Source organism: Mustelus asterias, chromosome 12 (genome assembly GCF_964213995.1).
Source record: "Mustelus asterias chromosome 12, sMusAst1.hap1.1, whole genome shotgun sequence".
In the NCBI taxonomy this organism is placed as follows: Eukaryota; Metazoa; Chordata; class Chondrichthyes; order Carcharhiniformes; family Triakidae; genus Mustelus; species Mustelus asterias.
Window position 1 is genome coordinate 104,111,045 of NC_135812.1, and position 27,608 is coordinate 104,138,652.

Below are 27,608 nucleotides of genomic sequence, written 5' to 3' on the forward strand. Positions count from 1 at the left end.
AATGTGGCTCAGATCAAACTGTTGGGGCTACTGCAAAAGCCTTGGTCTCACTCCTGTGTTTGACTGTTGTACGATGACCAATATACACATTAAATGTAGAAGGTTTTCAGATAACTGCCTTGCATCTCCTGTTCATTGGCGTGAGTCACTGCCTTGTTGTTTTCAGGGTTTGTTCATTGACGTTTTCTTAGTTTTTAGTTTGGATTTTTAATTCAGTAAGACTATATATGTGCTTGTGTAGGTACATATCTGCATTATGTGCACAGTGTCTATGTATATTCTGTGTATTATATATAATATTTGTATGCCTGATTGGGTCGTGGAAACATGCTCAATAGCAGCTTTCCAAAGGCAATTATATAAATACTTGAAAGGAGAAAAAGCTTGAAGATAAGGAGTGAAGAGTGGCTTTACATGGATTCCTCCTCAAAAGAGCCTGTGCAGACTAAATGGACTGAGTGCCCTTCTGTGCAGTACTAGTGTCTTGGACAGTCATTTGAACATTTTAAGTGCAGTTTCATTGAGAAAATGTTAAATAGCTATGCTGTGTAGCATTTTATGTTGCATCCACAGTCCAGCTGAGTTGATGTGTAATGGGATGGACATGTATGTGTCCTGTTTCTGTTTTAAGAGGCTTGTTGGTGACTTTCAGATAAGGTTTATCTGTGGCACTGAATTGTAAATGTGCTGCATGCACACACTCCATATTTAACTGATCTCTTCAGTTTATAAAGTGTGTGGGAGGACCAATGGATACTGGCTTTTAAGTGCAAGTCATCCTGCTTTTTGTAAATGAGGTTTGATGTTGCAATGCATTTATGTGGTTATACAACCTAGTGACGTGTATCTCTGCCCCCTGCAGGAGACCATTCCATTTCAGAATTGGAACAAAGCTCCATTCCAGAGTTGCACTGTCGCTGAACATCATTACCAAATGTAAAAATTGTAGCAGTATATTTGCACTTGGTTTCTAAAGCAGTCCTTAAAAAGTAACTACTGTGTTATGTGCCGGGAGAGTCTTGATGTTTAGATTCATAAATTTAATATACTTTTTGCTCTCGCCGCAGTTGCTGACCGAGATCTCCTTGCATTGTGTGATCTCTTTATAAATGTGGAAGTGAACAGAGAAGGCTGACTGAATAATTTTGAAGAGCAGTGATAGCTTTCAAAACAAGGGCCTCATCTGTTGTGCTTGGTTTGCCACGCACATCACTAGCAACTTAGAATTCCAAATATATGATTAAATTTCAATAAAAACAGATATTGCAGAGGTTACATCGAGCACTACAGGGGCACATCTGCAACAAAGATTAAAAAAGGCTGCTGTTTTATTTTGCTTGAGATTGCAGAAAATGGAAGATTGTGTTCAGTGAGTCTCTCAAGACATCCTTCATAATCAAAAGAGTAGACTGGGTAGGGAGAGAGAAACTGTTGCCATTGGCAGAAGGATTGAGGACCGCTGAATGCTGATTTAAAGTGATTGCCAAAAGAGCCAAAGGCAACATGAGGAAAAGCTTTTTCATACAGCAATGGTTAGGATTTAGAATGCACTGCCTGAGATAGTGGTAGAAGCAGATTCAGTCACGCACAAGCATCTGAAGAGAGAACATTTACAATGCTAGGGGACACGGAGGATAGTGGGAGCCGTTGCAGAGAGCTAGTACAGAAATTACAGGTTGAATGGCCTCTGTGCAGCAACTGTTCTCTGATTCTATTCTATATACTTGTACCCTTCATCAGTTGCATGAAATGGGTTGAGTGAGACAGTGACAGCTTTTGTGGGAGTTAATCCATGCCTTTCTGTACTTCAAATCTTTTTGCTACAGTGTCTTTTTGATTGGGGGGGGGGGGCTTCAGTACTGAACTGTTTGAAAATGCCTGTAAAAGTCACATCTGGTGGTTCAAAAACCTGGAACTGTCTTCCTAACAGCACTGCAGGTGTTTCTTCAATTCATGGACTGCAGCGGTTCAAGAAGGCAGCACACCGCCACCTTCTTGCGGGCAATTAGGGATGGGCAATAAATACTGACCTAGCCAGTGATGCAAACATCCCATGGTTAATTAAAAAAAAAAGTTCTGATTGTACTTACGGTACCATTTACAGAATAAATCTGAAGTGTTTTAATACATTTTGGGGAGGGTCGAGTGGTTTAGGTGATTGGAGCTTAACCAGCAAGGAAAATAAATTAATGCGATTCCAATTTAATTTGTGACATTAACGTGCTGCTGAACAGAACAGTGGGATGTGGACTTAAGCCTGGGGGTCAGATCTCAAACAATGATGAGAACAGAGTACAAGAATGAGACACAGAATCTGGTGAACAGGTGCGACTACGACAATCTCTCTCTCAATGTCAACAAAATGAAGTAGATAGTCATCGATTTCAGGAAGCCTAGTGGAGAACATGCCCCTGTCAATGGGGACCAAGTAGAAATGGTTGAGAGCTTCACGTTTTTAGGTGTCCAGATCATCAACCTGTCCTGGTCCCCCCATGCCAACACTATAGTTAAGAAAGCCCACCAACGCCTCTATTTTCTCAGAAGACTAAGGAAGTTTGGCATGTCAGCTACAACTCTCACTACTTTTTACAGATGCACCATAGAAAGCATTCTTCCAATTGTATCACTGCTTGGTATGGCTCCTGCTCTGCCCAAGACAGCAAGAAACTACAAAGGGTCATGAATGAAGCCCAGTCCATCACACAAACCAGCCTCCCATCCATTGACTCTCTTTATTTACCGCTGCCTCGGAAAAGCATCCAGCATAATTAAGGACCCCATGCACCCTGAATATACTCTTCTACCTTCCGTCGGGAAAAAGATAAAGTCTGAGGTCACGTACCAACCGACTCAAGAGTAGCTTCTTCCCTGCTGCCGTCAGACTTTTGAATGGACCACACCCTAGCAATGACTGTAACATCACGTTCTGCACTCTCTGCCTTTCCTTCTCTATGAATGGTATGCTTTGTCTGTATTGCATGCAAGGGACGATACTTTTCACTGCATACTAATACATGTGACAAATCAAAAAATTCCCGATCTCTGCTGAAGTTTGTAGGTATGGTTTTGTGCAAGGCTCATCCAGAATAGCCAGCTTGATGGTGAGATTGATGCAGCTTGAAAGTGGTTTGCCTACTTAACCCCCAGATAATTCATGATGAAATTAGAGAAAATGTAATTTTTTATAAATATCTATATATTAAAAATAAAATGAATGACACTCAAATTCCATGTGTTGGCCAACTTTGAGTAGATTATCACAGATTTTAACCTGACATTCCATTAACTTTTCTCACACTGTCTGATTATCAACAGGTTTATTCACTCATATTCTGTTGGATGAAGCTGCACAAGCAATGGAGTGTGAGACCATCATGCCTTTGGCACTAGCTAGTAGACATACAAGGATTGTTTTAGCTGGAGATCACATGCAGGTAAGCGATTTGCGGATCAAGTTTGAACTTCATTAGGCTGGGAATTATCAACTGGTTTGTTAATTCTTGTGGAGTCACTAAGTGATTGCAGACTGACCTGTGTTTGTGTTTTTAGTATTTCAGTGACAGCAGCGAATGCCACAATGTCACATTAATTTATCTTGTTTATTTTTGTAATTTTATTGCTGAGAGGTTTTGGAGGGTGCTGTTGGGGTCCATCTTGATGTTTAAAAAAAATCAAAATAATGAATAACGTGACTGTGGTGGTCTATGTTTTGTTTGCAGCAGGTTTCGTCTTAAAAGGCAAACATTCTCGGTGCCTGTCCAGGTTTAACATGCTTTGAATGACTTCTTTTGATGCAATCTTGTTGCTGACACTGAACTTCCCTGCTCCCTGCCACCAGAGTCCCAGAGTCTTCCTTTAAAGAAACTACAGTTGAACTCAGTTCAGTTGTGCCATATCCGGATGTTGGCAGCACAACAGTCTGTTTGATTTCCTTTTTAAATTGACAATTAGGCTTCTTTTAAAAGCAAATTTTACTGACCTGATCCTCCATAACATTGCCAAGGGTTTCTGTTTTGGAACAAGTGTGTCCAGACAACTTGGCTCTGAAATCGCTCCTTTTATCTGGTATCACAGTAACGGTTTTTACAAGAAAAAGAAAATGGCTGGAAAAAATGATTCCTGTTGCCGGATAGCACTTAGTATTCCAGCGATAATTGGGCATCAGTGCCCTTTGAACTAAAATTTAATAGATAGAAAGATCTTTCTAAGCAACTTGCATGTACAGGTTTTGGACAGATGCGGCAAAACCATTATGTAAAGTTTGGAGTTGGCAACTCTGGATAGTTAAATGGATTTGTTGCCAGATATGCAAGTCTGCCAGAGATTTCTCAACAAAGACCTATTCGGGACATGCTCGAAAGTGTATGGCGTTAATGAGCCAGTTTCTGCATTGATAATGCATGTCCAAGAATGTTGCCTTTGTGAAATTGATAAATGGAACTTTTGCCAACTTTACTTCCTGACCATCTGTTAAGTTAACAGGGATTTCTGGCTTGTAAGCCTGATGTGTGACAGGGGCTGTCAAGCGTTTTTGCTTTTCTGAGTGGAGAGGGTGTAGGAAGGAAGGAGTAGGCATCTGCCGTTCTCCTCATTAGTTGTTGTCCTCCTCCACCCAAACGTGTCTATAACTGTTGCTCCAGTTTATGAAGGGAGCTGGGGGAGCACCCTACTCAGTGCCGTTACCAAAGTTGTTCTGTAATTGAGTGACCTGGTATCTGTCTATTCTTCTGTTCTGTTATCAGGCATCCAACCTGTGCTTGGTTGGAAGGAAAAGAGTTGGCATTTTGAAAGAATGAGATCAAATGAACTGAAGGGCCTTCATCTTATATTGTGATCTCTTTATTTCTCCTTTTCCCCTATTTATTTAGCAGTTGAAAGACCTCCTTTAGGTTATATTGTGTCTACAAAACTGCTTCCTATTCACCAGACTACCCTTTCAAATGCCCCATTGATGTGCTGCAGATTACAAATTCAGCAAAAGCAAAAAGGCTGTGAATTTTTAATAAAAATTGCCTGTGGATTATGTTAATGCTATTGTCTTAATATATTGAGCTGATCAAGACATGACATAATGTTTGCTGTCTCATTTTATTATTAGTAGACATTTTGTAGTACAAAACTTGAATATTGCTGTTCTTGCACTCAGAACAATTTGCAAAAAATCAAATGTAAAGGGAGCAACAGTTATATTCCATGAGAAGAGTGCTAATTGGCTGATGCATTGCTATGGAGATCAACCAATTAACTGATGACTGACAGTTAATGCTAAGCACAGTTCAAATTTTGCATTTGTAAGAATGAGTGGGAATCTAATTGAAAGATATAAAGTTCTGATAGGACTGGGACAGACTGGATGCAGGGATGTTGTTTCTTCTGGCTGGAAGGTTGGGAACAAGGGGTCATGGTCTCCAGGTACAGGGTAGGCCATTTAGGACTGAGATGAGGAGAAATTTTTTCACTGTGGGTGGCGCACCTGTAAAATTCTTTACCATGGAAGGCTGTGGAGGCTGAATATATTTAAGAAGTAAAGATGGATTTCTAGACTCTGGAGGTCTCAAAGGGTTTGGGGAAATCACTCGAGTGTGACGTTGGGTAGAGGATCGGCCATGTTCATAGTGAATGGCAGAGCAGGCTTGAATGACCTACTCCTGTTCCTTTTTTCTATGTTTAAACCAGGCAGGTTGACTGCTCAAGGCATTGCCCTGGGGAATGAACCCAGGAAATGACTGTTGCCTAATTTTTTTAGATTAAAAAAAGGCTCTATGTCCTTCTGTTTGTTTTGTCCTGATCAGTACAAGAAACTACATGAATGTGTCTTTTTTTCAATAATGCTTATTTTCTTATTTGTAAATTGAAAACTTAATTTAAGGAATTTTTTAAAGAAACTTAACTGCTGAAAATTTTATTTGAAGTTATTTGCCATGTTAACCAATAAGTAAAGTGGAAAGAGTTTTGAATAAACATCAAAACTTCATTATTACCTTTTGAAAATGTTTGAGATTTTCACCTATAGTTTCTGTCCCTTTGTGAAATTTTGTATAGTTTTGAACTTGAGAAATTTGAACTTAAAATAATGTTCTTAGTTCTGATCCCCCAAATCATTTATGCTCCCGTTTTCTCCAAATGTGCTTTGTGTTTCCCAAGAATAATTCATGGTAGGACAATCACCTGGTGTCATTTACAGCTTGAATATTCCAAAGCATTTTTGCTGATTTAACATGTTGCCACCAACCCCAGGTAAGGTTCCCCAAAGTTGTTGATCTGGGTGCAACCCCTGATGTTGCCAATGTCTGGCTGGGATATCCCAAAATTGTTACAATCCTGGGTGAGGAGGAATGAACTGGTTCCCTGTATTTATTCAACCCCCTGTGTTGGTTGCATAAGATTTAATCTAAAAAGGATCCCTTTTCGCGAATACCCTGACCTAACAGTTATGTTTTAAAAGGAGCTAATTTAACCCGGTTTCCTTGAGATAGAGTGAATTATTAATTACTAAAGACAAGAAATGGCACTCGCTTTGGAGATGTTTGTGATCACGTACTCGCCCCAAATGGTATCTAGATTACATGATTGAAGACTGCAACAGCAATTGAGTGAGAATTTTTCACTGGCTCAGGATTTGCCATATCTTGCCAGGCTTGCGCAGAAGTTACTTAGCTCACATACCATCATGACTGAGACAGTTCCTTTTTGAAAATAAACATTTGCAGCCAAAGGTGGTAGTCCAAATTATAATGTTTCTGATGTTCCCTCCCTATAATTAGTATCACTTACCAGATTGCATGGCATTTAGTGTTCTGTGAATTGCTTCATCCATGATAATTCAAGGTAGCAGTCTCCATTCACCATATTTTTTTAATGTCACTTTCACAGTTAAACACTTTTGAAGTTAATATAGATAGAAAAATGAGTGTTTTATAAAGTGTGGAATAGTCTGGAGTTATCAATGAAAAGTATTTTTGATCCGTGCCAATGGAAGAATAGCATCAAAGTGACTGCATATTTTGTTCTTTGTTAAATTGATTGAAATCCATTCAGCAGAATGTGTTCTTTTCTTTGCAGTTTTTTCATTAAAAGTAACTTGCCTTAAAGGTAGTAAAATGAATTTTGAAATCAATCTTGACATCAGGGCTGAATGTGCACAGTAGTTAGCACTGCTGCCTCATAGCTCCAGGCACCTGGGTTCGGTTCTATCCTCGGGGTACTGTCTGTGTGGAGTTGCACGTTCTCTCCATGTCTGCGTAGGTTTCTTCCAGGTGCTCTGGTTTCTCCCCACACTCCAGAGATGTTCAGATTAGGTGGATTGGCCATGATCAATGTGTTGGTTTAAGGGAATAGGGCAGAGAAGTGGGCTTGGGGGGGTTGGTGCAGCTTCGACAGGCTGAATGGCCTCCTTCTGCGCCCTAGGGATTTTATGGATTCTAATAAAACAGCATTTGGAGAATCAGAAACAAAAAGATCGGGGAGAAAATACAAATGTTCTAAATGTTATGACAGCATTGTTTGCAAATTAAGTCTCATCTACCTTATGAACAAGGAGCAGAAGAAGGCTATTTGACCCTTCGAGCCTGCTCCGCCATTTAGAAAGCTCATTGGTGATCTGAAAGTAACTCCAAATCTGCATCCCATCCACCTCTGATAACCAATCCCTCCCTTGTTTACCAAGAGATATTCATCTTGGCCTTAAAAACATTCAAGGACTCTGCTTCCACCACCTTTTCAGGAAGAAAGTTCCAGAGAGAGAGAACCCTCAGAATTTCAGTGGGCAACCCCATAGTTTTAAACAGTGACAACGAGTTCTAGATTCTTCCACAAGAAGAAACATCCTCTCCACATCTATCCTGCGAAGAATCCTCAAGATCTTGTACGTTTTAATCAAGTCACCTCTAACTCTAGCAGATACAAACCTAGCCTGTCCAACCTTTCCTCGTAAGACACCCTGTCCATTCCATTATTGGTCTCGTAAACCTTCTCTGAACTGTTTCCAATGCATTTACATCCTTCCCTAAATAAGGTAACCAATACTGTATATAGTACTCCTGATATGGTCTCTCAAGTGCTTTGTATAACTATATAGCTTTCCTACTTGTGTATTCAATTCCTCTCTCAATCAATGATAATCTATTAGCTTTCCTAATTACTTGTTGTACCTCCATATCAGCCTTTTGCAATTCATGCACTAAGGCACCCAGATCCCTCTGCATCTCAGAGCTCTGCAATCTCTCACCATTTAGATAATATGCTTCCCTTTTATTCTTTCTGCCAAAGTGGACAATTTCACATTTTCCCACATTATGCTCCATTTGCCAGATATTTACCCACTCACTTAACCCATTGATATCCTTTTGTAGCCTCCTTATATCCTCTTCACAATTTGCTTTCCTAACTACCTTGGTGTCATTAGCAAATTTGGCAACCATTCTATTCTTCCCTTCATCCAAGTTGTAAAGCGTTGAAGTCCGAGCACCAGTCCCTGTGGCACACCACTTGTTACATTTTGTCAACTTGAAAAAGACCCATTTATGCATACTTTCTAGTTTCTGTTAGCCAGCCAATCTTCTATTCATGCCAATATGTTACCCTCTAAACCATGAGCTTTTATTTTCTGCAAAAAGCTTTGATGTGACACTTTATCAAATGCCTCCTGAAAATCAAAGTATAGTATGTCCACTAGTTCCCCTTTATCCACAGTACATATTACTTCTTTAAAGAACTGCAAAAAGTTGGTTCAACATGATTTCCCTTCCATGAAACCATGTTGACTCTGCCTGATTGCCTTGAACTTATCCAAGTGTCCTTCTATAATAGCTTCCTACAAAGGGTCGTGAATGGAGCCAGTCCATCACACAAACTACCCTCCCATCCATTGACTCTGTCTGCACTTCCTACTGCCTCAGAAAAGCAGCCAGCATAACCAAGGATCCCATGCATCTCAGACATGCTCTCTTCCACCACCTTCCGTCGGGAAAAAGATACAAAAGTCTGAGGTCACATACCAATTGACTCAAGAACAGTTTCTTCCCTGCTGCCATCAGACTCCTGAATGGACCTACCTCGCACAAAGTTGATCTTTCTCTACACCCTAGCTATGACGAATTGGGGCGGCATGGTAGCACAGTGGTTAGCACTGCTGCTTCACAGCTCCAGGGACCTGGGTTCGATTCCCGGCTTGGGTCACTGTCTGTGTGGAGTTTGCACATTCTCCTTGTGTCAGCGTGGGTTTCCTCCGGGTGCTCCGGTTTCCTCCCACAGTCCAAAGATGTGCGGGTTAGGTTGATTGGCCATGCTAAAATTGCCCCTTAGTGTCCTGAGAAGCATAGGTTAGGGGGATTAGCGGGTAAATATGTAGGGATATGGGGGTAGGGCCTGGGTGGGATTGTGGTCGGTACAGACTCGATGGGCCGAATGGCCTCCTTCTGCGCTGTAAGGTTTCTATGATTCTATACCTTCTGCACTCTCTCCTTTCCATCTCTATGAACGGTATACTTTGTCTGTATAGCGCACAAGAAACAATACTTTTCACTGCATACTAATACATGTGATGATAATAAATCAAATCAACTTTTGCTGATGACAGTTAACTAGCTGATAGAGTTTTCTGCTTTCTGTCCCTCCCTTTTTGAGTAATGGGGTTACACTCACTTTTTTTCCAATCTAATTGTACCTTCCCCAAATCTAGGGAGTTTTGGAAAATTAAAACCAATGTATAAACTATCTGACTAGCCACCTGTTTTAAAACCCTAGGATGAAGTCCATCAGGAAGTGGGCATTTGTCAGCCTACGGCTCCAAAAATTCACTCAGTATCACATACTTTGGTGATTGTAATTTTCCTGAGTTCCTCTATCCCTTCCATTTCCTGATTTATAACAGTTTCTCAGATGTTATGTGTATCCTCTATAGTGAAGACTGATGCAAAATACCTAATCAACTAATCTGCCATCTCTTTGTTTTCCATTATCAATTTTTTGATTTGATTTATTATTGTCGCATGAATTAGCAGACAGTGAAAAGTATTGTTTCTTGGCCACTATACAGACAAAGCACACTGTACATGGAGAAGGAAAAGAGAGGGTGCAGAATGTAGTGTTACGGTCATAGCTAGGGTGTAGAGAAAGATTATCTTAATATGAGGTAGGTCCATTCAAAGGCCTGATGGCAGCAGGGAAGAAGCTGTTCTTGAATTGGTTGGTACGTGACCTCAGACTTTTGTATCTTTTTCCCAACGGAAGAAGGTGGAGGAGAGTATGTCTGGGGTGCATAGAACATAGAACATTACAGCGCAGTACAGGCCCTTCGACCCTCGATGTTGCGCCGACCAGTGAAATCAATCTAAAGCCCCTCTAATCTACACTATTCCAATATCATCCATATGTTTATCCAATAACCATTTGAATGCTCTTGATGTTGACGAGTCCACTACTGCTGCAGACAGGGCATTCCATGCCCTTACTACTCTGAGTAAAGAACCTACCTCTAACATCTGTCCTATATCTCTCACCCCTCAATTTGAAGCTATGTCCCCTCGTGTTAGCCATCACCATCCGAGGAAAAAGGCTCTCACTATCCACCCTATCTAATCCTCTCATCGTCTTGTATGCCTCTATTAAGTCACCTCTTAATCATCTTCTCTCTAACGAAAACGATCTCAAGTCCCTCAGCCTTTCCTCATTACGATCTTCCCACCATACCAGGCAACATCCTGGTAAATCTCCTCTGCACCCTTTCCAACACGTCCACATCTTTCCTAGAATGCGGCGACCAGAACTGTACGCAATACTCCCAAGTGTGGCCGCTCCAGAGTTTTGTACAGTTGCAGCATGACCTCATGGCTCCGAAACTCAATCCTTCTACCAATATAAGCTAACACACCGTACGCCTTAACAACCCTATCAACCTGAGTGCCAACTTCATCTATGCACATGGACACCCAGATCCCTCTGTTCATCCACACTACCAAGTATCTTACCATTAGCCCAGTACTCTGTATTCCTGTTACTCCTTCCAAAGTGAACCACCTCACACTTTTCCGCATTAAGCTCCATTTGCCACCTCTCAGCCCAGCTCTGCAGCTTATCTATGTCCCTCTGTAACCTGCCACTTCCCTCCGCACTGTCTACAACTCCACCGACTTTAGTGTCATCCGCAAATTTACTAATCCATCCTTCTACGCCCTCATCCAGGTCATTAATAAAAATGACAAACAGCAGTGGCCCCAAAACAGATCCTTGCGGTACACCACTAGTAACTGAACTCCAGGATGAATATTTCCCATCAACCACCACCCTCTGTTTTCTTACAGCTAGCCAATTCCTGATCCAAACCACTAAATCACCCTCAATCCCATGTGTCCGTATTTTCTGTAAAAGCTTACCATGGGGAACCTTATCAAACGCTTTGCTGAAATCCATATACACCACATCAACCGCTTTACCCTCACCCACCTCTTTGGTCACCTTCTCAAAGAACTCAATAAGGTTTGTGAGGTACGACCTACCCTTCACAAAACCGTGCTGACTATCCCTAATCAAATTATTGCTTTCTAGGTGATTATAAATCCTATCTCTTATAATCCTTTCCAAAACTTTGCCCACAACAGAAGTAAGGCTCACTGGTCTATAATGACCAGGGTTGTCCCTACTCTCCTTGAACAAGGGGACAACATTTGCTATCCTCCAGTCTTCTGGCACTGTTCCTGTAGACAGTGATGACACAAAGATCAAAGTCAAAGGCTCTGCAATCTCCTCCCTAGCCTCCCAGAGAATCCTAGGATAAATCCCATCCGACCCAGGGGACTTAGCAATTCTGGAAAGGGTAAAAATAGATAACACCTCCTCCTTATGAACCTCAATCCCGTCCAGTCCAGCAACCTGCATCTCAGTACTCCCCTCGACAACACTGTCCCTCTCCTGTGTGAATACCGACAAAAAATATTCATTTAGTGCCTCTCCTATCTCTTCAGACTCCACGCACAACTTCCCACTACTGTCCTTGACTGGCCCTAATCTTACCCTAGTCATTCTTATACTCCTGACATACCTATAGAAAGCTTTAGGGTTTTCCTTGATCCTACCTGCCAAAGACTTCTCATGTCCCCTCCTGGCTCTTAACTCTTTCTTTAGGTCCTTCCTGGCTAACTTGTAACTCTCAAGCTCCCTAACTGAGCCTTCACGTCTCATCTTAACATAAGTCTCCTTCTTGCTCTTCATAAGAGATTCAACCTCCTTCGTAAACCACGGTTCCCTCACACGACTGCTTCCTCCCTGCCTGACAGGTACATATTTATCAAGGACGCGTAGTAGCTGTTCCTTGAACAAGCTCCACATTACAATTGTGCCCGCAGTTTCCTTCCCCAACCTATGCCAGCTAAATCTCACCTAATCGCATCATAATTTCCTTTCCCCCAGCTATAACTCTTGTCCTTTCCATTACTAAGGTAAACATCCCTTACTAAGGTAAATATTCCTTTCCATTACTAAGGTAAACATAATCGAATTGTGGTCACTGTCACCAAAGTGCTCTCCTACCTCCAAATCTAACACCTGGCCTGGTTCATTACCCAGTACCAAATCCAATGTGGCCTCGCCTCTTGTTTGCCTACCTACATACTGTGTCAGGAAGCCTTCCTGCACACATTGGACAAAAACTGACCCCCTCTAAAGTACTCTAACTATAGCTTTTCCAGTCAATATTTGTAAAATTAAAAGTCCCCCAGAACAACTACCCTGTTACTTTCGCTCCTATCCAGAATCATCTTTGCAATCTTTTCCTCTACATCTCTGGAACTTTTCGGAGGTCTATAAAAAACTCCCAACAGGGTGACCTTTTCTTTCCTGTTTCTAACCTCAACCCAAACCACCTCAGTAGACAAGTCCTCATCAAATGTCCTTTCTGCCACCGTAATACTGTCCTTGACTAACAATGCCACACCTCCCTCTCTTTTACCACCTTTCCTGCACTTACTGAAACATCCAAACCCTGGAACCTGCAACAACCATTCCTGTCCCTGCTCTATCCATGTCTCCGAGATGGCCACAACATCGAAATCCCAGGCGCCAACCCATGCTGCAAGTTCACCCACCTTATTCTGGATGCTCCTGACGTTGAAGTATACACACTTCAAACCACCTTCCTGCCTGCCAGTACACTCCTGCGACCCTGAAACCTCATCCATGACCTCACTACTCTCAATCTCCTGTACACCGGAGCTACAATTCAGGTACCCACCCCCCTGCTGAATTAGTTTAAACCCTCCTGAAGAGCATTAGCAAATTTCCCCCCCAAGATATTGGTACCCCTCTGGTTCAGGTGCAGACCATCCTGCTTGTAGAGGTCCCACCTACCCCAGAAAGAGCCCCAATTGTCCAGGTATCTGAAACCCTCCCTCCTGCACCATCCCTGTAACCACGTGTTCAACTGCTCTCTCTCCCTATTCCTTTCCTCACTATCACGTGGCACGGGTGACAAACCAGAGATGACAACTTTGTTTGTTCTAGCCCTAAGCTTCCACCCTAACTCCCTGAATTTCTGCCTTTCTTGATTATGCTGGCTGCTTTTCCGAGGCAGTGGGAAGTGTAGACGGAGTCGATAGATGGGAGGCTGGTTTGTGTGATGGACTGAACTTTGTTTATGACCCTTTGTGGTTTTGTGTCTCCATTGATATCATGCCTTCCTCGCAGTGATTGGTACTGCAGTCTTGGGCAGCGCAGGAACCATACCAAGGTGTGATACAACCAGGAAGAATGTTTTCTTTGATGAATCTGTAAAGGTTGATGAGAATCGTAGTGCACTTGCCAAATTTCCTTAGCCTCCTGAGAAAGTAGGTATGTTGGTGGGCTTTCTTGACTATAGCATTGGTGTGGAGGGACCAGGACAGGTTGTTGGTGATCTGGACACCGAGAAACATGAAGCTCTCCACCATTTCCACTTCATCCCCATTGATTTAGAGGGGGCACGTCCTCCACCATGCTTCCTGAAGTCGATGACTATCTCCTTTGTTTTGCTGACATTGAGAGACAGATTATCGTTGTCTCACCAGTTCACCAGATTCTCTATCTCTTTCCTGTACTTCGTCTCGTTGTTGTTTGAGATCAGATCCACTACGGTAGTGTCATCAGCAAAACTTGGAAATCAAGTTGAAGGAGAATTTGGCCACACGGTCATGTGTATAAGAGGCTGCGGACGCAGCCTTGTGGAGCTCCGATGTTGAGGATGATCGTGGAGGAGGTGGTGTTGCTGATTGTGCTCTGTGAGTTAGGAAGTTCAGGATCCAGTTGCAGAGAGAGGAGCTGAGCCTCAGACCACGGAGTTTGGAGATGAGTTTTGTAGAAATAATGGTGTTGAAGGCTGAGCTGTAGTCAATAAATAGGAGTTGACATAAGAGCCTTTGTTCTCCAGGACCAATGCTCACTTTGTTAACTTGTTTCTTTTAAAAATATTTATTTACTGTATTTCTGGCTAGCTTTCTCTTGTACGTTAATTTTTCCCTTATTAATCTTTTTAGTCATCCTTTGCTGTTCCTTAAATTTTGCCCAATCTTCTGACCTTCCACTTGTCTTTGCAGAATTATATGCTTGAAGAAAATTGGGTTAATTGTTCCCTAATTAGTCATTGCAGTGCCCAAGTGTTGGAAAAATTAATTATTTCCATTTGATCCTCGGCCGTGGGCTTTATGGTCTGTTACCCTGCTTGGTACTATCTTGTCATTTGGCTCAAAACTCCAGGCACAATAACCACTGTCCATTTTAAACAGTACATGTGTAGCAAAGGTATATTTAAAGATCGGGAGGTAAGGATAAAAAAGCAGATAGCCAAAAATAAACTTGTTCTCTCCTTAAAACTGTATTTTTTCTTAACTTTTTAATTGTACTTGGCTAATGTTCTGCTTTATTGTTTTCAGCTTAGTCCCTTTGTATACAGTGAATTTGCCCGGGAAAGGAATCTTCATGTGTCTTTGCTAGATCGTCTGTATGAACATTACCCTGCAGAGTTTCCATGCAGAATCCTACTGTGTGAGAACTATCGTTCCCATGAGGCTATTATCAAGTAGGTGTTTGAATTTTCCACCTTTTACTTGCTATGTGACTCAATTGAGCTAGTTCCTGGTGATGTTAGAAGGGGTTCCTCTATCTGTGCCCTAATTTAAAAATATGGATTAATAGTTATTTAGGGCTGCCATGCCAAGCTGAGGGAACTGAATTAATTTGCACAAACTATCTTTTTTTTGCATCTCCATTGATATCATGCCTTCCCCGCAGTGCTTGGTACTGTTAGATTACTGACTGTGACAAATACTCCTCAATCTGGACAGGTATTTTGCCAGTGAGAGGGGAATAATAGTTGTTCTAAAATGGCTGCGAGTAGAAGTGAGGCATGTTCAATTAACAGCTTTTGCCTAAGGAGCCCAGTCCAGTACTGGAGGACTAAATTTATTTCACTGCGTGGCTTACTATCTGTATGTGGTTATTATTAAAATATGCACTTTGCAATACACCTTCTATCACAAGCCCAATCTAACGATGCAGTTCTAGTACTAATGGAGCTTTTGCAGAAATAATTAACAATATATCTTAATTCTGATATCACATTTTAAACAAATTCATGAAATTAATCTGCCATACCTGTAGTTTTAAAATATGTGCTTTGAATCCTTACGGCTATTGTGCATGAAATCTGAGCATTGGGTTAGTTTGTTGACACTGCTGCATCTGCTTATGAATTTATCATCATGATAATCTCCCTAAACCTCATCAAAACCTATCTCTTCAACCATACTTGCAGTCACCACATTTAATTCTACTGCTGCTCTGCATCCACTCCATCACTATCAATTATCTTGTGACATTTACCACATTAAAGACACCATATAATTGCAAACTGTTCACTTTAATTAATCTTTGGGAGTATTTTGTGCTGTGAGTTGGGAGTCTGACTCTGTCTGCAAAGCCCTCTGCTGTGCAAAAATGTAAAAGTTGAGCAACGCTGGCGGGAATGATGTGAATTGCATTTCTACTAAGTTCTAAGAATGTGAGTTGCATTGAAATATCTTTTCACAGGGGAGTGAACAATTTAAACATTTTTCCAGTTTTTAGGTTTTGCATTTACCAGTTTCCATTATTTAGATGTGCTACTTCACATGAGTAACACAAGTCTAAAATGTGCTTCATACTTTTATGTTAATGAGTTGAGAAATAGATTTGGGTCTGGGTTTTGAGTTGGAAAGGATGCTTATTGATTTAGGGTCACAGTTATAACACCGCATTAGATGTGCAATGAATTAATTTATTTTCCCTGTGGGAGGATGTGGGGTGGCACAGTGATGGCACGACTGCCTCATAGCGCCAGGAACCCGGGTTCAGTTCCGGTCTCGGGTGACTATGTGGAGTTTGCACGTTCTCCCTGGGTTTCCTCCGGGTGCTCCGGTTTCGTCCCGTACTCCAAAGATGTGTGGGTTCTGTTGATTGGCCATGCTAAATTGCCCCTTAGTGTCAGGGGGATGAGCAGGGTAAATACATGGGGTTACAGGGATAGGGCCTGGGTAGGATTGTTGTAGGTACAGACTTGATGAGTTGAATGGCCTACTGCACTGGAGGGATTCTGTGATATAAATAATCAGAAGTTCAAAACTATATTTTCTCTAATTTTGAAGAGAATCTGTAAGACATGAGAAGGAAAGCTAAATTTGATTCAAATTAAAATGAGGATCTGCTGGAGTAATGTATCTTCTGTTGGTTTTGTGATTTAAATGATGTTTTGAAATTTTCATTCTATATCGACACTATATCAAGAAGACCACTTGTTTTCCAGGGATTCTGCATAGTGACATTCATCACACTTTCAATTTTATTTTAGTTACACTTCTGAATTATTCTATGAGGGTAAGTTGATGGCTAGTGGAAAACAACCAGCACACAAAGATTTCTATCCCCTGACATTCTTCACAGCTCGAGGAGAAGATGTGCAAGAGAAAAACAGCACAGCTTTCTACAACAATTCAGAGGTGAGGTCACAAAAATGAACTTTTATATCTCTACTGGTTGTCTGTCCATTGTCTGTTAATTTATTAATGGACCCTGTTAATTTTAAGTAAAGGTTTTGTTGCAATTATTGGTGTTATTTGTAACCACCATGTGCATGTCTGTTGGAGCTTGTGCTTTGAATTAATGAAGTTGACTATTGAATTAATCCCAAATCTGATTTGGTTGTAAGAGACTTGCGTGGAATAAATAATGTAATTTATGTATATATAAATAATGAAGTTGTGGTCCATGCTGCAAAACCCTGAGAGTTACCTTTGGTTTGTAAATGAACTTCATTGGTTTCTTGCACAAACAGGACTATCCTACTCTGATCCTTTTGTTTCAATTTAAACCAAGGTCCAAGCATTTTCTAATCTCAGGTTTTAAGCCCTTATCCTGTGATGGTCTGAACTCATGCCAGTACACTTCTCCATGTTCAGGGAGTCCTCTGCTGTCTTATTCCAGCAACCACTCATCATATGTGCATGTATGCAGATTATCTGGCCCTTATTCATGGGACTTGACTGTGTACCAACTGGCTGCTGTGTTTGCTTGCATAAAAGTGCTACTGTTAAAGCTGTCCTTCCATGTTCACACCCACTCATTTTCTCCAATGCATGACAGAAAACTGAAACGACACGGGGAATTTTAGTTCAGTCTGACCTTATTCACCCCGGGTATAAAGAACAGCACAGAAACAGGCCCTTTGGCCCACCAAGCCCGCACTGGCACATAATGCCTTTCTAAATTAAAGACCTTGGTCCATATCTCTCTCTTCCCTGCCTATCCATGTATCTATCAAGATGCCTCTTATGCTGCAATTGTATCTGCTTCTACCACCTCCTCTGGCAACGCATTCCAAGCGCCTACCACCCTCTGTAAAAAAAAAACAACTTACCTCTCACATCTCCTTTAAATTTTCCCCCTTTACGTTAAATCTATGTCCCTTAGTAATTGACGTTTCTACTCTGGGTAGGCACAAGTTCACTGAGCACAGGCGTTAACACTTCTGTTGTTGGTTGAGATCAGCTGAGTGAAGGACCACCCTATTGTGTGTGGTTCAGGCATACACAAACAATTGGAATTACCTCTACACAGTTGAGGGAGCCCCATGACCCTTGCGTTATAGATGCGACGAAAGATTGTTTCCCTTCATGGAGACATCAACAACTTGGGGGACACAGTTTGACAGTAAGAGGTGTCCCATTTAAGACAGGGATGAAGAGGAATTTCCTTTCTCAAAGAGTTTGAGCGTTTGGAATTCTCTCCCCCAGCAGCCAGTGGAGGCTGGTTAATTGACTGTTTTTAAGTCTTTGGGCAGATTGATGTGAATGTCGAGGGTTTTGGGGGACAGGCAGGAAGTGGAATTAAGGCCAGATCAGCTATGATTTTATTGAATGGTGGAGCAGGTTAGTGTGGTTGAATAGGCTGCTATTTCTTATGTTCAGAAGGGTTGTTATTTTATCGAAACACCAGTAAATTAGAAATGTTGCAACAAAAACAAATGCCAATAACAAAAATTTATTAAGAGTTAGTATTTTGCCTGACTGATTGTTATATCTGTCTGTAAAGCTGAGTTTATATTATGAACGGAAGAACCTATTAAGTGAATAGCTTAGTGAAATGTCCTCTTTTATGCATTGTGTGAATAGAATCACTTGTTCAGCAACCCAGTATGGAACAGCTGAAGCTGGGAGCGACTGCTTAGGCTCGTCACAATATTTGTTTCACTGTTTCATCAAGTTGAGAGAAAAGATGTTGTGATATATTCTGACTGTATTGCTGTCGTCATTAGTCCAAGGCTGGAATTAGTAGCCTGAGGACAGAGTGGGGTATTAATACAATTGTTTCAAACCTGGTACTTGCACCATGTTCAACTGAGTGGTATTTGTGCTGCTAGTCTTCTCCATCTTTTGTCTTCCATGCGAAAATGTTACAAACTTCTCCACTTCAATATATTGATCTTGCAGTTTAACAAATTAAGAGGAGCTTTGCTCTTTAGGCTATGCTGAGGGGAAAAAGATGAAATATTTGCTGCAATAAAAATAGTTATCACATATTTAAAATGCACCATGGGTGAGGTTTGACATATTCTAATGTTTAATGATGCAAATGTATTTCAGTAAAATACAATACTAGCTGTCTTTTGATTGAGGTTAGAGACATCTCCTGCAGAGAACTATAACAATAATATAAGATGCTTGGACTTATTTTGTGTCTCTTCATTTTGTTAAAGTCTGAGTGCTTCCTACAATTATAGTGACTGTTATCTCAGCAAAGGCCATCCTGCGTCAGCAATGACCATCAAACAGCAATGACATGGTCTGTAAATGATAGTAAGAAGTCTCACAACACCAGGTTAAAGTCCCAACAGGTTTATTTGGTAGCAAATACCATAAGCTTTCGGAGCAATGCTCCTTCGTCAGATGGAGTGGTCTCTGTTCTCCTTTGAGAACAGAGACCACTCCATCTGACGAAGGAGCATTGCTCCGAAAGCTTATGGTATTTGCTACCAAATAAACCTGTTGGGACTTTAACCTGGTGTTGTGAGACTTCTTACTGTGCTTACCCCAGTCCAACGCCGGCATCTCCACATCATGACTGTAAATGATACGCAGAGAGGAGTGCTGGCCAGTGCACAAGGAGAACTGCCTGCTTGTGGGATAATATTCCTGGATCTTTGCTACCAGCTCAGTTAGGCACACAGGGTTACCATTGACTGCGGGCATTGTCTTTGAAAATGCATTATTCCCCTGTGCTGCTCAGATAATGTACTGAAGTTGCCATATCAATCTAGCCAAGTTGACACTTGCTGGAAAGAGAATTGGTGAAATTGTCTTAACTATGATGACAAATTAATAGAAAAATAACAGTCTTATGGAGCTGGAGTTGGCAGAAGATCTCAGCCACCAATCAAACCAGCTTCTGGCAGGGGACATAGCATCCCTATTGTGCAGAAGGAGGCCATTCGGCCCATCTGTACTGACTAACCGGCATAATACCTCAGAAAATGAAAATACAAAATGACATGTATTAAGGGGGAAAAAAATCTTTGGGAAATGGTGTGGGTAATGCAAAATAACAGACTGTGGGAGGACACTGGAGCACCTGGCGGAAACCCACACAGACATGCGGAGGACAGGCAAACTCCACACAGTTACTCAAGGCTGTGGTCAAACCAGGTCCCTGGCACTGTGAGACAGCAGTGCTAATCGCTGCGCCACTGTGCCGCTCTCTAAATGAGCAGTGACCTGCACAAAACCAGACAGGTACACTGTTCATTATCCAGTGATTCTTCTCGAAAGTTTGTATCTCAGACATTGGGCGCCTTTACTAAACTTTGCTTTTTAAATAAATAATTCACGAAGTGAAATCTTGGAATAGTTATTTTGCATTACCCACACCATTTCCCAAAGATTTTTCTTCCCTTAATACATGTCATTTTATATTTTATAGGTAGGCTGATGCTGTTTAATGGAATGATTTCAAGGCTGCTAGTTAACTTCAAACCTTTCAGTTTTTATTTTCCCACGTGCTCTGTTTTAATGTAGACTGATGTGTCCTGGGTTGAAAGCAGCAGAAAAATTAATATCACAACTTGCTAAATTGAATTTATAGCATTTCCATATCCAGAAATCCATTTTAAATGGGCTTTTGGCCAAAGTTAAAATGATACCTGTCGAGAGTGCTTGAGATTAACACAATCTTATGGGGTATTGTAACTTTATATATCAGGAAACCATCCTACGGAAACGTCAGTGGAATAAAGGGTTATCTGTCTGACGATACTAAAATACCATTGTGTCTGCTTGGTTAGATATGTTTGATTGGCGGAAACTGGCTGGTAATCATCTGAGGACACCTCTTTATTTTTTGTACCACAGTGTTTTAATATTTGGTTGCAGCTAATGCTGCATGTAATTGGTAACAGTTGGGTTACTTTGGTTGAACTTCATGTTTATATTCAACCCCAAAAGCTGATGTCTTGACACAGAATGGTCACAATTGGCTGCTGTAGCTAAGTAAATATATCCTGGAGCTCGCACCTCAGATTATCAACCACAATTGGTCTGATTAATGAAACTTCGAATATATGTAAATCCAAGTAATGTTCGGTCTTTATCTCTCCAAAAAGGTCTTTGAAATAGTGGAACGTGTTGAAGAACTGAGAAGGAAGTGGCCAGTTGCCTGGGGGAAATTGGACGAAGGCAGCATTGGAGTAGTGACACCGTATGCTGATCAAGTGTTTAGGATTCGATCGGAACTTCGTAAGAAGAGATTGTCAGAAGTAAATGTAGAACGAGTTCTGAATGTTCAAGGTGGGTTCCCACTTGCTGATAAAAAATTAATCTCCTATTTTTTGTTAATCTTGTGCTAAACCATGTGAAAAATAGTCTTGTTGAGGAATTGGATGTCAGAAATGTACATTTTCAGTGCTCCAATGTGTGACAGTAGATGCCGATATAATAAATTTTCTACCTCGGCTGCTATGGAGGAGGGGAAATGATGAGGTGATTTCTGCAGGCTTCAGGTATATATCCTGGGACTAATTGGAGTGATGGAGGCTGCGTACAAGTCACCCACAACCTTTCATAGCCGAGGGGTGGTGGATGGTGCATTGGAACAAGAATATTGGGGATGGTTGGGGCTGTTGAGAAGGACAATAGGTTTAAGGAAGTAAGAGAAATCTTTTTAATTCTGGTATGCACGAGTTTCCCAAAGCGAGAGACTCTTCATATTGCCCTAGGGTATTAATGTACAAAGTATAAAGAGAGTATTGTTTTATCCTACTTTGACAAATCATTTTCATAGACCAGAAAGTACAAAGGTTTTGTAAAAAAAGAACTTGATCAAACCATATTAGTAATTTCAAGGCTACTTTTAATTTGATTTTCAGGTCCATATTTTTGTGGTATTATTCAGCATGCTTCATGGCTTCCTCAGGAAGAGTACATGATAGAGTAGTTTCATTTGGAGATTCATTCCACTAGGCACATGTTAAGGGTTGTCAATATCCCGGGGTTGCCATTGACCAGAAACTAGGCTAGCCAAATTAATGGTGCAGCCACAAGAACAGTTCAGAGACTGGAAATCCTGTGGTGAGTAACTCACCTTCTGACTCCCCAATGCCTGTCCACCATCTACAAGGCACAAGTTATGGGTGGCACATTGGTCCGCAGTGTTAATGTAAGCCTACTTGTGACACTAATAAATAAGTTTTCTCAAGTCAGGAGTGTGATAGAATACTCTCCGCTTGCCTGGATGCAAACAGCCCCAACAAAACTCAAGAAGTGCGACATCATCTAGGATAAAACACCCCACTTGATTGGCACTCCCTCTGCAAACAATCATTCCCTCCAGCACCAACAAACAGTGGCAGTAGTGTATACGATCTGCAGGAACTCACCAAGGCCCCTGAGACAGCCCATTCCAAACCCTTAAACCTACCATCTAGAAGGGCCAGGGCAGCAGACACATGGAAACACCACCACCTGGAAGCTCCCCCTCAGTCACTCATCACCCCGACTTGGAAATATATCAATGACCCTTCGCTGTCACTCAGTCATAATCGTGGAATTCCTTTCTTAACAGCACTGTGGATGTAGCTACCACCACATAAGACCATAAGACATAGGAGCGGAAGTAAGGCCATTCGGCCCATCGAGTCCACTCCACCATTCAATCATGGTTGATTTCAACTCCATTTACCCGCTCTCTCCCCATAGCCCTTAATTCCTCGAGAAATCAAGAATTTATCAATTTCTGTCTTGAAGACGCTCAACGTCTCGGCCTCCACAGCCCTCTGTGGCAATGAATTCCACAGACCTACCACTCTCTGGCTGAAGAAATTTCTCCTCATCTCTGTTCTAAAGTGACTCCCTTTTATTCTAAGGCTGTGCCCCCGCGTCCTAGTCTCCCCTGCTAATGGAAACAACTTCCCTACGTCCATCCTATCTAAGCCGTTCATTATCTTGTAAGTTTCTATCAGATCTCCCCTCAACCTCCTAAACTCCAATGAATATAATCCCACGATCCTCAGACGTTCATCGTATGTCAGGCCTACCATTCCTGGGATCATCCGTGTGAATCTCCGCTGGACCCGCTCCAGTGCCAGTATGTCCTTCCTGAGGTGTGGGGCCCAAAATTGCTCACAGTACTCCAAATGGGGCCTAACCAGTGCTTTATAAAGCCTCAGAAGTCCATCCCTGCTTTTGTATTCCAAGCCTCTTGAGATAAATGACAACATTACATTTGCTTTCTTAATTACGGACTCAACCTGCAAGTTTACTTTTAGAGAATCCTGGACTAGGACTCCCAAGTCCCTTTGCACTTTAGCATTATGGACTAAAGCAGTTCAAGAAAGCAGTTTACAACTTTCTCCAGGGCAATTGAGGATGGACAATAAATGCTGGCCTAGCTAACAATGCTCACATCCCATAAATAAATACAAAAAAAAGGTGAATCACAAGAGCCGGGATGGAACAAGGGAATATTACCTAACGATTGAATCTTTTTGATGCAGACGGTGTACCTGTGTGGTTTTGAGAAAAGTCACTGCTTGCCCACATCCCCTCCTGGCAGCTGGTTTGAGTGGCGTGTGGGAGCTTGTGCTAAGTGCAGCTCTGGAAATAACCCATCAACTGACATTTCTCCATTAGTTTGTTGCTGTCCAGATAATTTCATCAATCCACTTTGCTGCAAAATGCCCCTATAAAGCCTGAATCTGTTGCTTCATGTAAGAATAAACAAATCCTTTAAAACCTAAATGTACTTTGGCCCTTTGTTAATTCAATACAATAGAATCCTGATGTTTTTAACAATGAAATTTACATCAACTGTGTTAGGGATGAAGGAAAAAAAGTGACCGTTGACCTGAGCATCACTAGTCTTCCAGTGGGCTTGCTTCTATTTACTGTATAAATTACCTTTTCATATAAATGCTTCTTTGGGTTCACAAGGGTGCCACTAATCTGCAGGGAATTTGTGCTTATTCTTTTGGCCCAACACTAAAAATCATTCTACTCCGCTCTGGATGTTGTCTCTGCATAGTTATAATCTTTACAGCTATAGCGCGCCAACCGTGCAAAAGAATAAAAGGCTTGCATTTAAGTAGCACTCTTCATTATCTTGGGACATCTAAAAGTGTTCTCGGCCAATGAAGCATTGTTGTAGTGTCGGGAAACGCAGCTGCCAATTTGCACATGGCTATGTGCCATGCATAGCAGTGAGATAATGCTCAGAGAATCTGTTTTAGTGATGTTGAGGGATAAATATTAGTCAGGGCACTGAGGAGGATTCTACTGCTCTTTTTCGAAGTCTGACATGAGATCTTTTGCGCCTACCCAAGAGGCTGGCGGGACCTGGGTTTAATGCTTCAATCGAAAGGCGACAGCACTAACAGTTCAGCAATCCCTCAGCACTGCATTGTTGTCCAGTCTAAATTATGGAACAGGCTTCAATGACCTGAATCAGAACCTTCTGACTCTGGTGAGAGTGTGACACTTGACTCAATTTCCACTTCAAAAAATGCGTTTCAGTAGTATGTTTTCCTACAATAAAGGCACTATATGAATCCTAATAGCTCTTGTTTCTGGGCTTGGTCAGGAAAGGGAAACAAAATGGATTCACCTGAGTTTAGAAGAGCTAATATAAACCATGCATAATGTCTTAGCAATAGCTTTGAACATTTTTTCCAGGTGTTGTTACTTAAATTACCTGGACTTAGAAAGTTTTTTACATGAACTTTTTGTTTCTATTTAATTTTTCAGGCAAGCAGTTTAGAGTCTTATTTCTCAGTACAGTAAGAACAAGACACACATGCAAGCATAAGCAGACCCCCATCAAGCGGAAGGAACAATTAGTAGAGGACTCCACCGAGGACCTGGACTATGGGTTTCTGTCTAATTATAAACTACTCAATACTGCCATCACAAGAGCACAGTCCCTGGTTGCTGTGGTTGGAGACCCCATAGCTCTATGCTCGGTTGGAAGATGCAGGTAAAGTGGAAAAAATTACTCTTCAAGTTATTAACTGGAATGCTAATGAATACTCCCTTTTTTCACCTGATTCCCTATGATTTCTAAATAAGTATATTTTTCAGAGATTATTCTTTGAAGCTAGTCTATCAATAGACCAATTTGCTTTGAATGAGAGGGTTTCAGTATAACTCTCTACCTCGTTTGTGTTTGGAAAGAAATTGTTTTGGTTACTTATTATTAAAGAATATAAATGCAGAATAGAATTACATGGAAAGTTACAGCATGGAAACAGACCATTTGACATATGCCTCTTCCCACCCCTCTTAATCTAACACTAAGTGTAAGCATTCATTCTTTTTTCCCTCAGTTATTTAGCTTCTCTTTGAATGCGTTCGAATTCACAGGATGAAACTTGCCTTTAATAACCAAGGCTAAACAATCAGTTGAAGGAAAAATCATTCAGTTTATCAAAGCCCTTTCTGCCCATCAAACCTGTATCGAACATAGAACTTGTACAATTTACCTAACTTCAATTTCTGTAGGTAAAGTCCTGTGTAGTACCATCTCCCCCTGATTCCTAAAGATAATTGATACAATTGCGATATAATTGTTGAAAGTACATTGCTCTTTCTGCAGATCTTCCAATACCAATGGACTGTTGCACAACATGGCTGTCCCGCTTTTACAAAATGTTAATCTAAAATTACTTAGTTTTTAATTTTTGACTGGTGCAGCTGTCAGTACCATTGAATGCATTGTGGGAAATCCAACAGGCTTGTGAGAATTTATGAACAATGTTATTACTGTGCATCCTGTGATTTGCATTAAGTTGCTTTTTCAGCCTTGGTTTGACATGGTGAGCATCATCCTCAGACTGTTATTTAGAGGGACAACCCAAACAATTCTTGACCAGTGTTCAAAGAACCTAATCTGTTCCTCGTGAACAATGCCATGTGTGAAGTAGGAGGGTGAACTCTGCTCGAGAAGGCTACAGTTGTGTGACACCTTATAGCCTTTGGGAGTTTTCTCTAGGGATATTGAAGTCCTGTAGAACAATTGAATAATGTATGCATAATGTTTGAGATTAAAGCTGTTCAGAGTAATGGATTGTTTGAGGAGATAAGAGCCGTGACTAGTTTGTGAACTAAAAATTGGTGTGTCTAGATTTGTAAAATCTACAATGATTAGTTTAAATGCAAAACCTTTGAATCAACAATTGATATAAATTGTTTATACTTGAGCATTTTCCAGCATATGCCATTATTATTTCCAAAAATGTTCTTTAAATGTCCTTTGTAATATCAAACCTATTAATCCAAACCTCACAGTAGATTATGGCTTCAGCTGTTCTCTTGGTTCACCAAGGGAAAGTAAGATGATGGAGGGCAGAGTTTATTATAATAGGTGATTTGTAATGGTGGAATTTGTGTTTTGAGTGCCGGATGATTTGAAAAATGAGTTGTGTGGGTGCTATGTGGGCTGCATGTTAGCTTTTCACTGAGCCTTAGGCTAATACCCCACTGAAGCCTAATCTGGTATACTGCTCATGACCAAGAAACATTGTAATGTTGAGCTTTTTTCTATTGTTATTTGAAAATGAGATTGGTTAATATTGCTTTGTACAGTAATAAGGGCCTCGACCCTTTGGGAAGTGGATTTAAACATACGGCGATATTTCATCATTGAGACAATTTGCTTGCATCCTTAATGGAGATCACCAGCATATTATAGTATGATGTATTTCTCAGTGATCATTATTCTACAAGATAATATTGCAGGAAACTACCCTCTATCAGAGGAGAAATTTGAAATGATATGTTTTTATTCTCTGGGGGGGGTGGAATGTGGAAAAAAGAATCTCTGCGCATCTTGGAATGTGATTAAATTATTTAACTAATGCTGTGTGAATCAGTTATATTGCTCATAACTTATTGCACAGCCATATTACAATACATTTCCCCTTCCTCAGGGTCTGATTTGTACTGCTGGCATGTATAATTATTTCTGTTTCTTTTCTGTAGAGGAGTGAGAATTATATGCATCGGTCTACTGAGATTATTTTTAAAGAGAGTTTGGTTTTTGTGTTTGATGCTAATTTGATTTGATTCATTTAACTGCCTTACAAATGTTATATGTGAAAGGAATAAATGGCAGCTGCATTGTGGTTCTTCTGTAATTTAACAAAGCCGAATTGAAGCTTAAATTTATTTCAGTTGCACAGAAATGATTGAATAAGTGTATGTTAGTGTTTGCGGACCAGTAACCGAAGCAGGGTAGATGTTTTGATTTGTTCCCCTGCTTTTCCCTTGCCTCTTCTTGAAATGAGCAAATCAAGGTCCTTGGATGTGCTATGTCTGATTATTCTACAAAACCTGGAATTGTCTTAACACTGCACCATTTATATTAACTTTTTTAGTACTGAATTGCCTTGTTGTTTTAGAAGTACAGAATAAATGTACTCTCCATCTCAGAACATTTGTAAAGGTGGTTAATGTGCCCCATGAACCTTTTTTGTCTTTGCCACTCGTGTTCCCTATCTTCATGTGAGTTCATCAGCAATAATGCAATCGCCAGGACTATGAAAGTAATCCATGCTTCCTGTTGGTTGTGGA

At 41.0% G+C, this 27,608-nt stretch overlaps 1 protein-coding gene across 3 annotated transcripts in view; it reads left to right on the forward strand.

The window, feature by feature from the left end:
* The window catches only part of helz (helicase with zinc finger), a 255,595-nt gene that overhangs the window by 120,010 nt on the left and 107,977 nt on the right, over nt 1-27,608 (forward strand). For all 3 annotated transcript variants that reach the window (XM_078225782.1, XM_078225780.1, XM_078225781.1), the window contains exons 17-21: nt 3,316-3,434; nt 14,898-15,043; nt 16,850-16,997; nt 21,152-21,335; nt 24,786-25,014. In XM_078225782.1, coding sequence (XP_078081908.1) covers nt 3,316-3,434; nt 14,898-15,043; nt 16,850-16,997; nt 21,152-21,335; nt 24,786-25,014 — 826 coding nt within the window. The remainder of the gene's footprint in view (nt 1-3,315; nt 3,435-14,897; nt 15,044-16,849; nt 16,998-21,151; nt 21,336-24,785; nt 25,015-27,608) is intronic.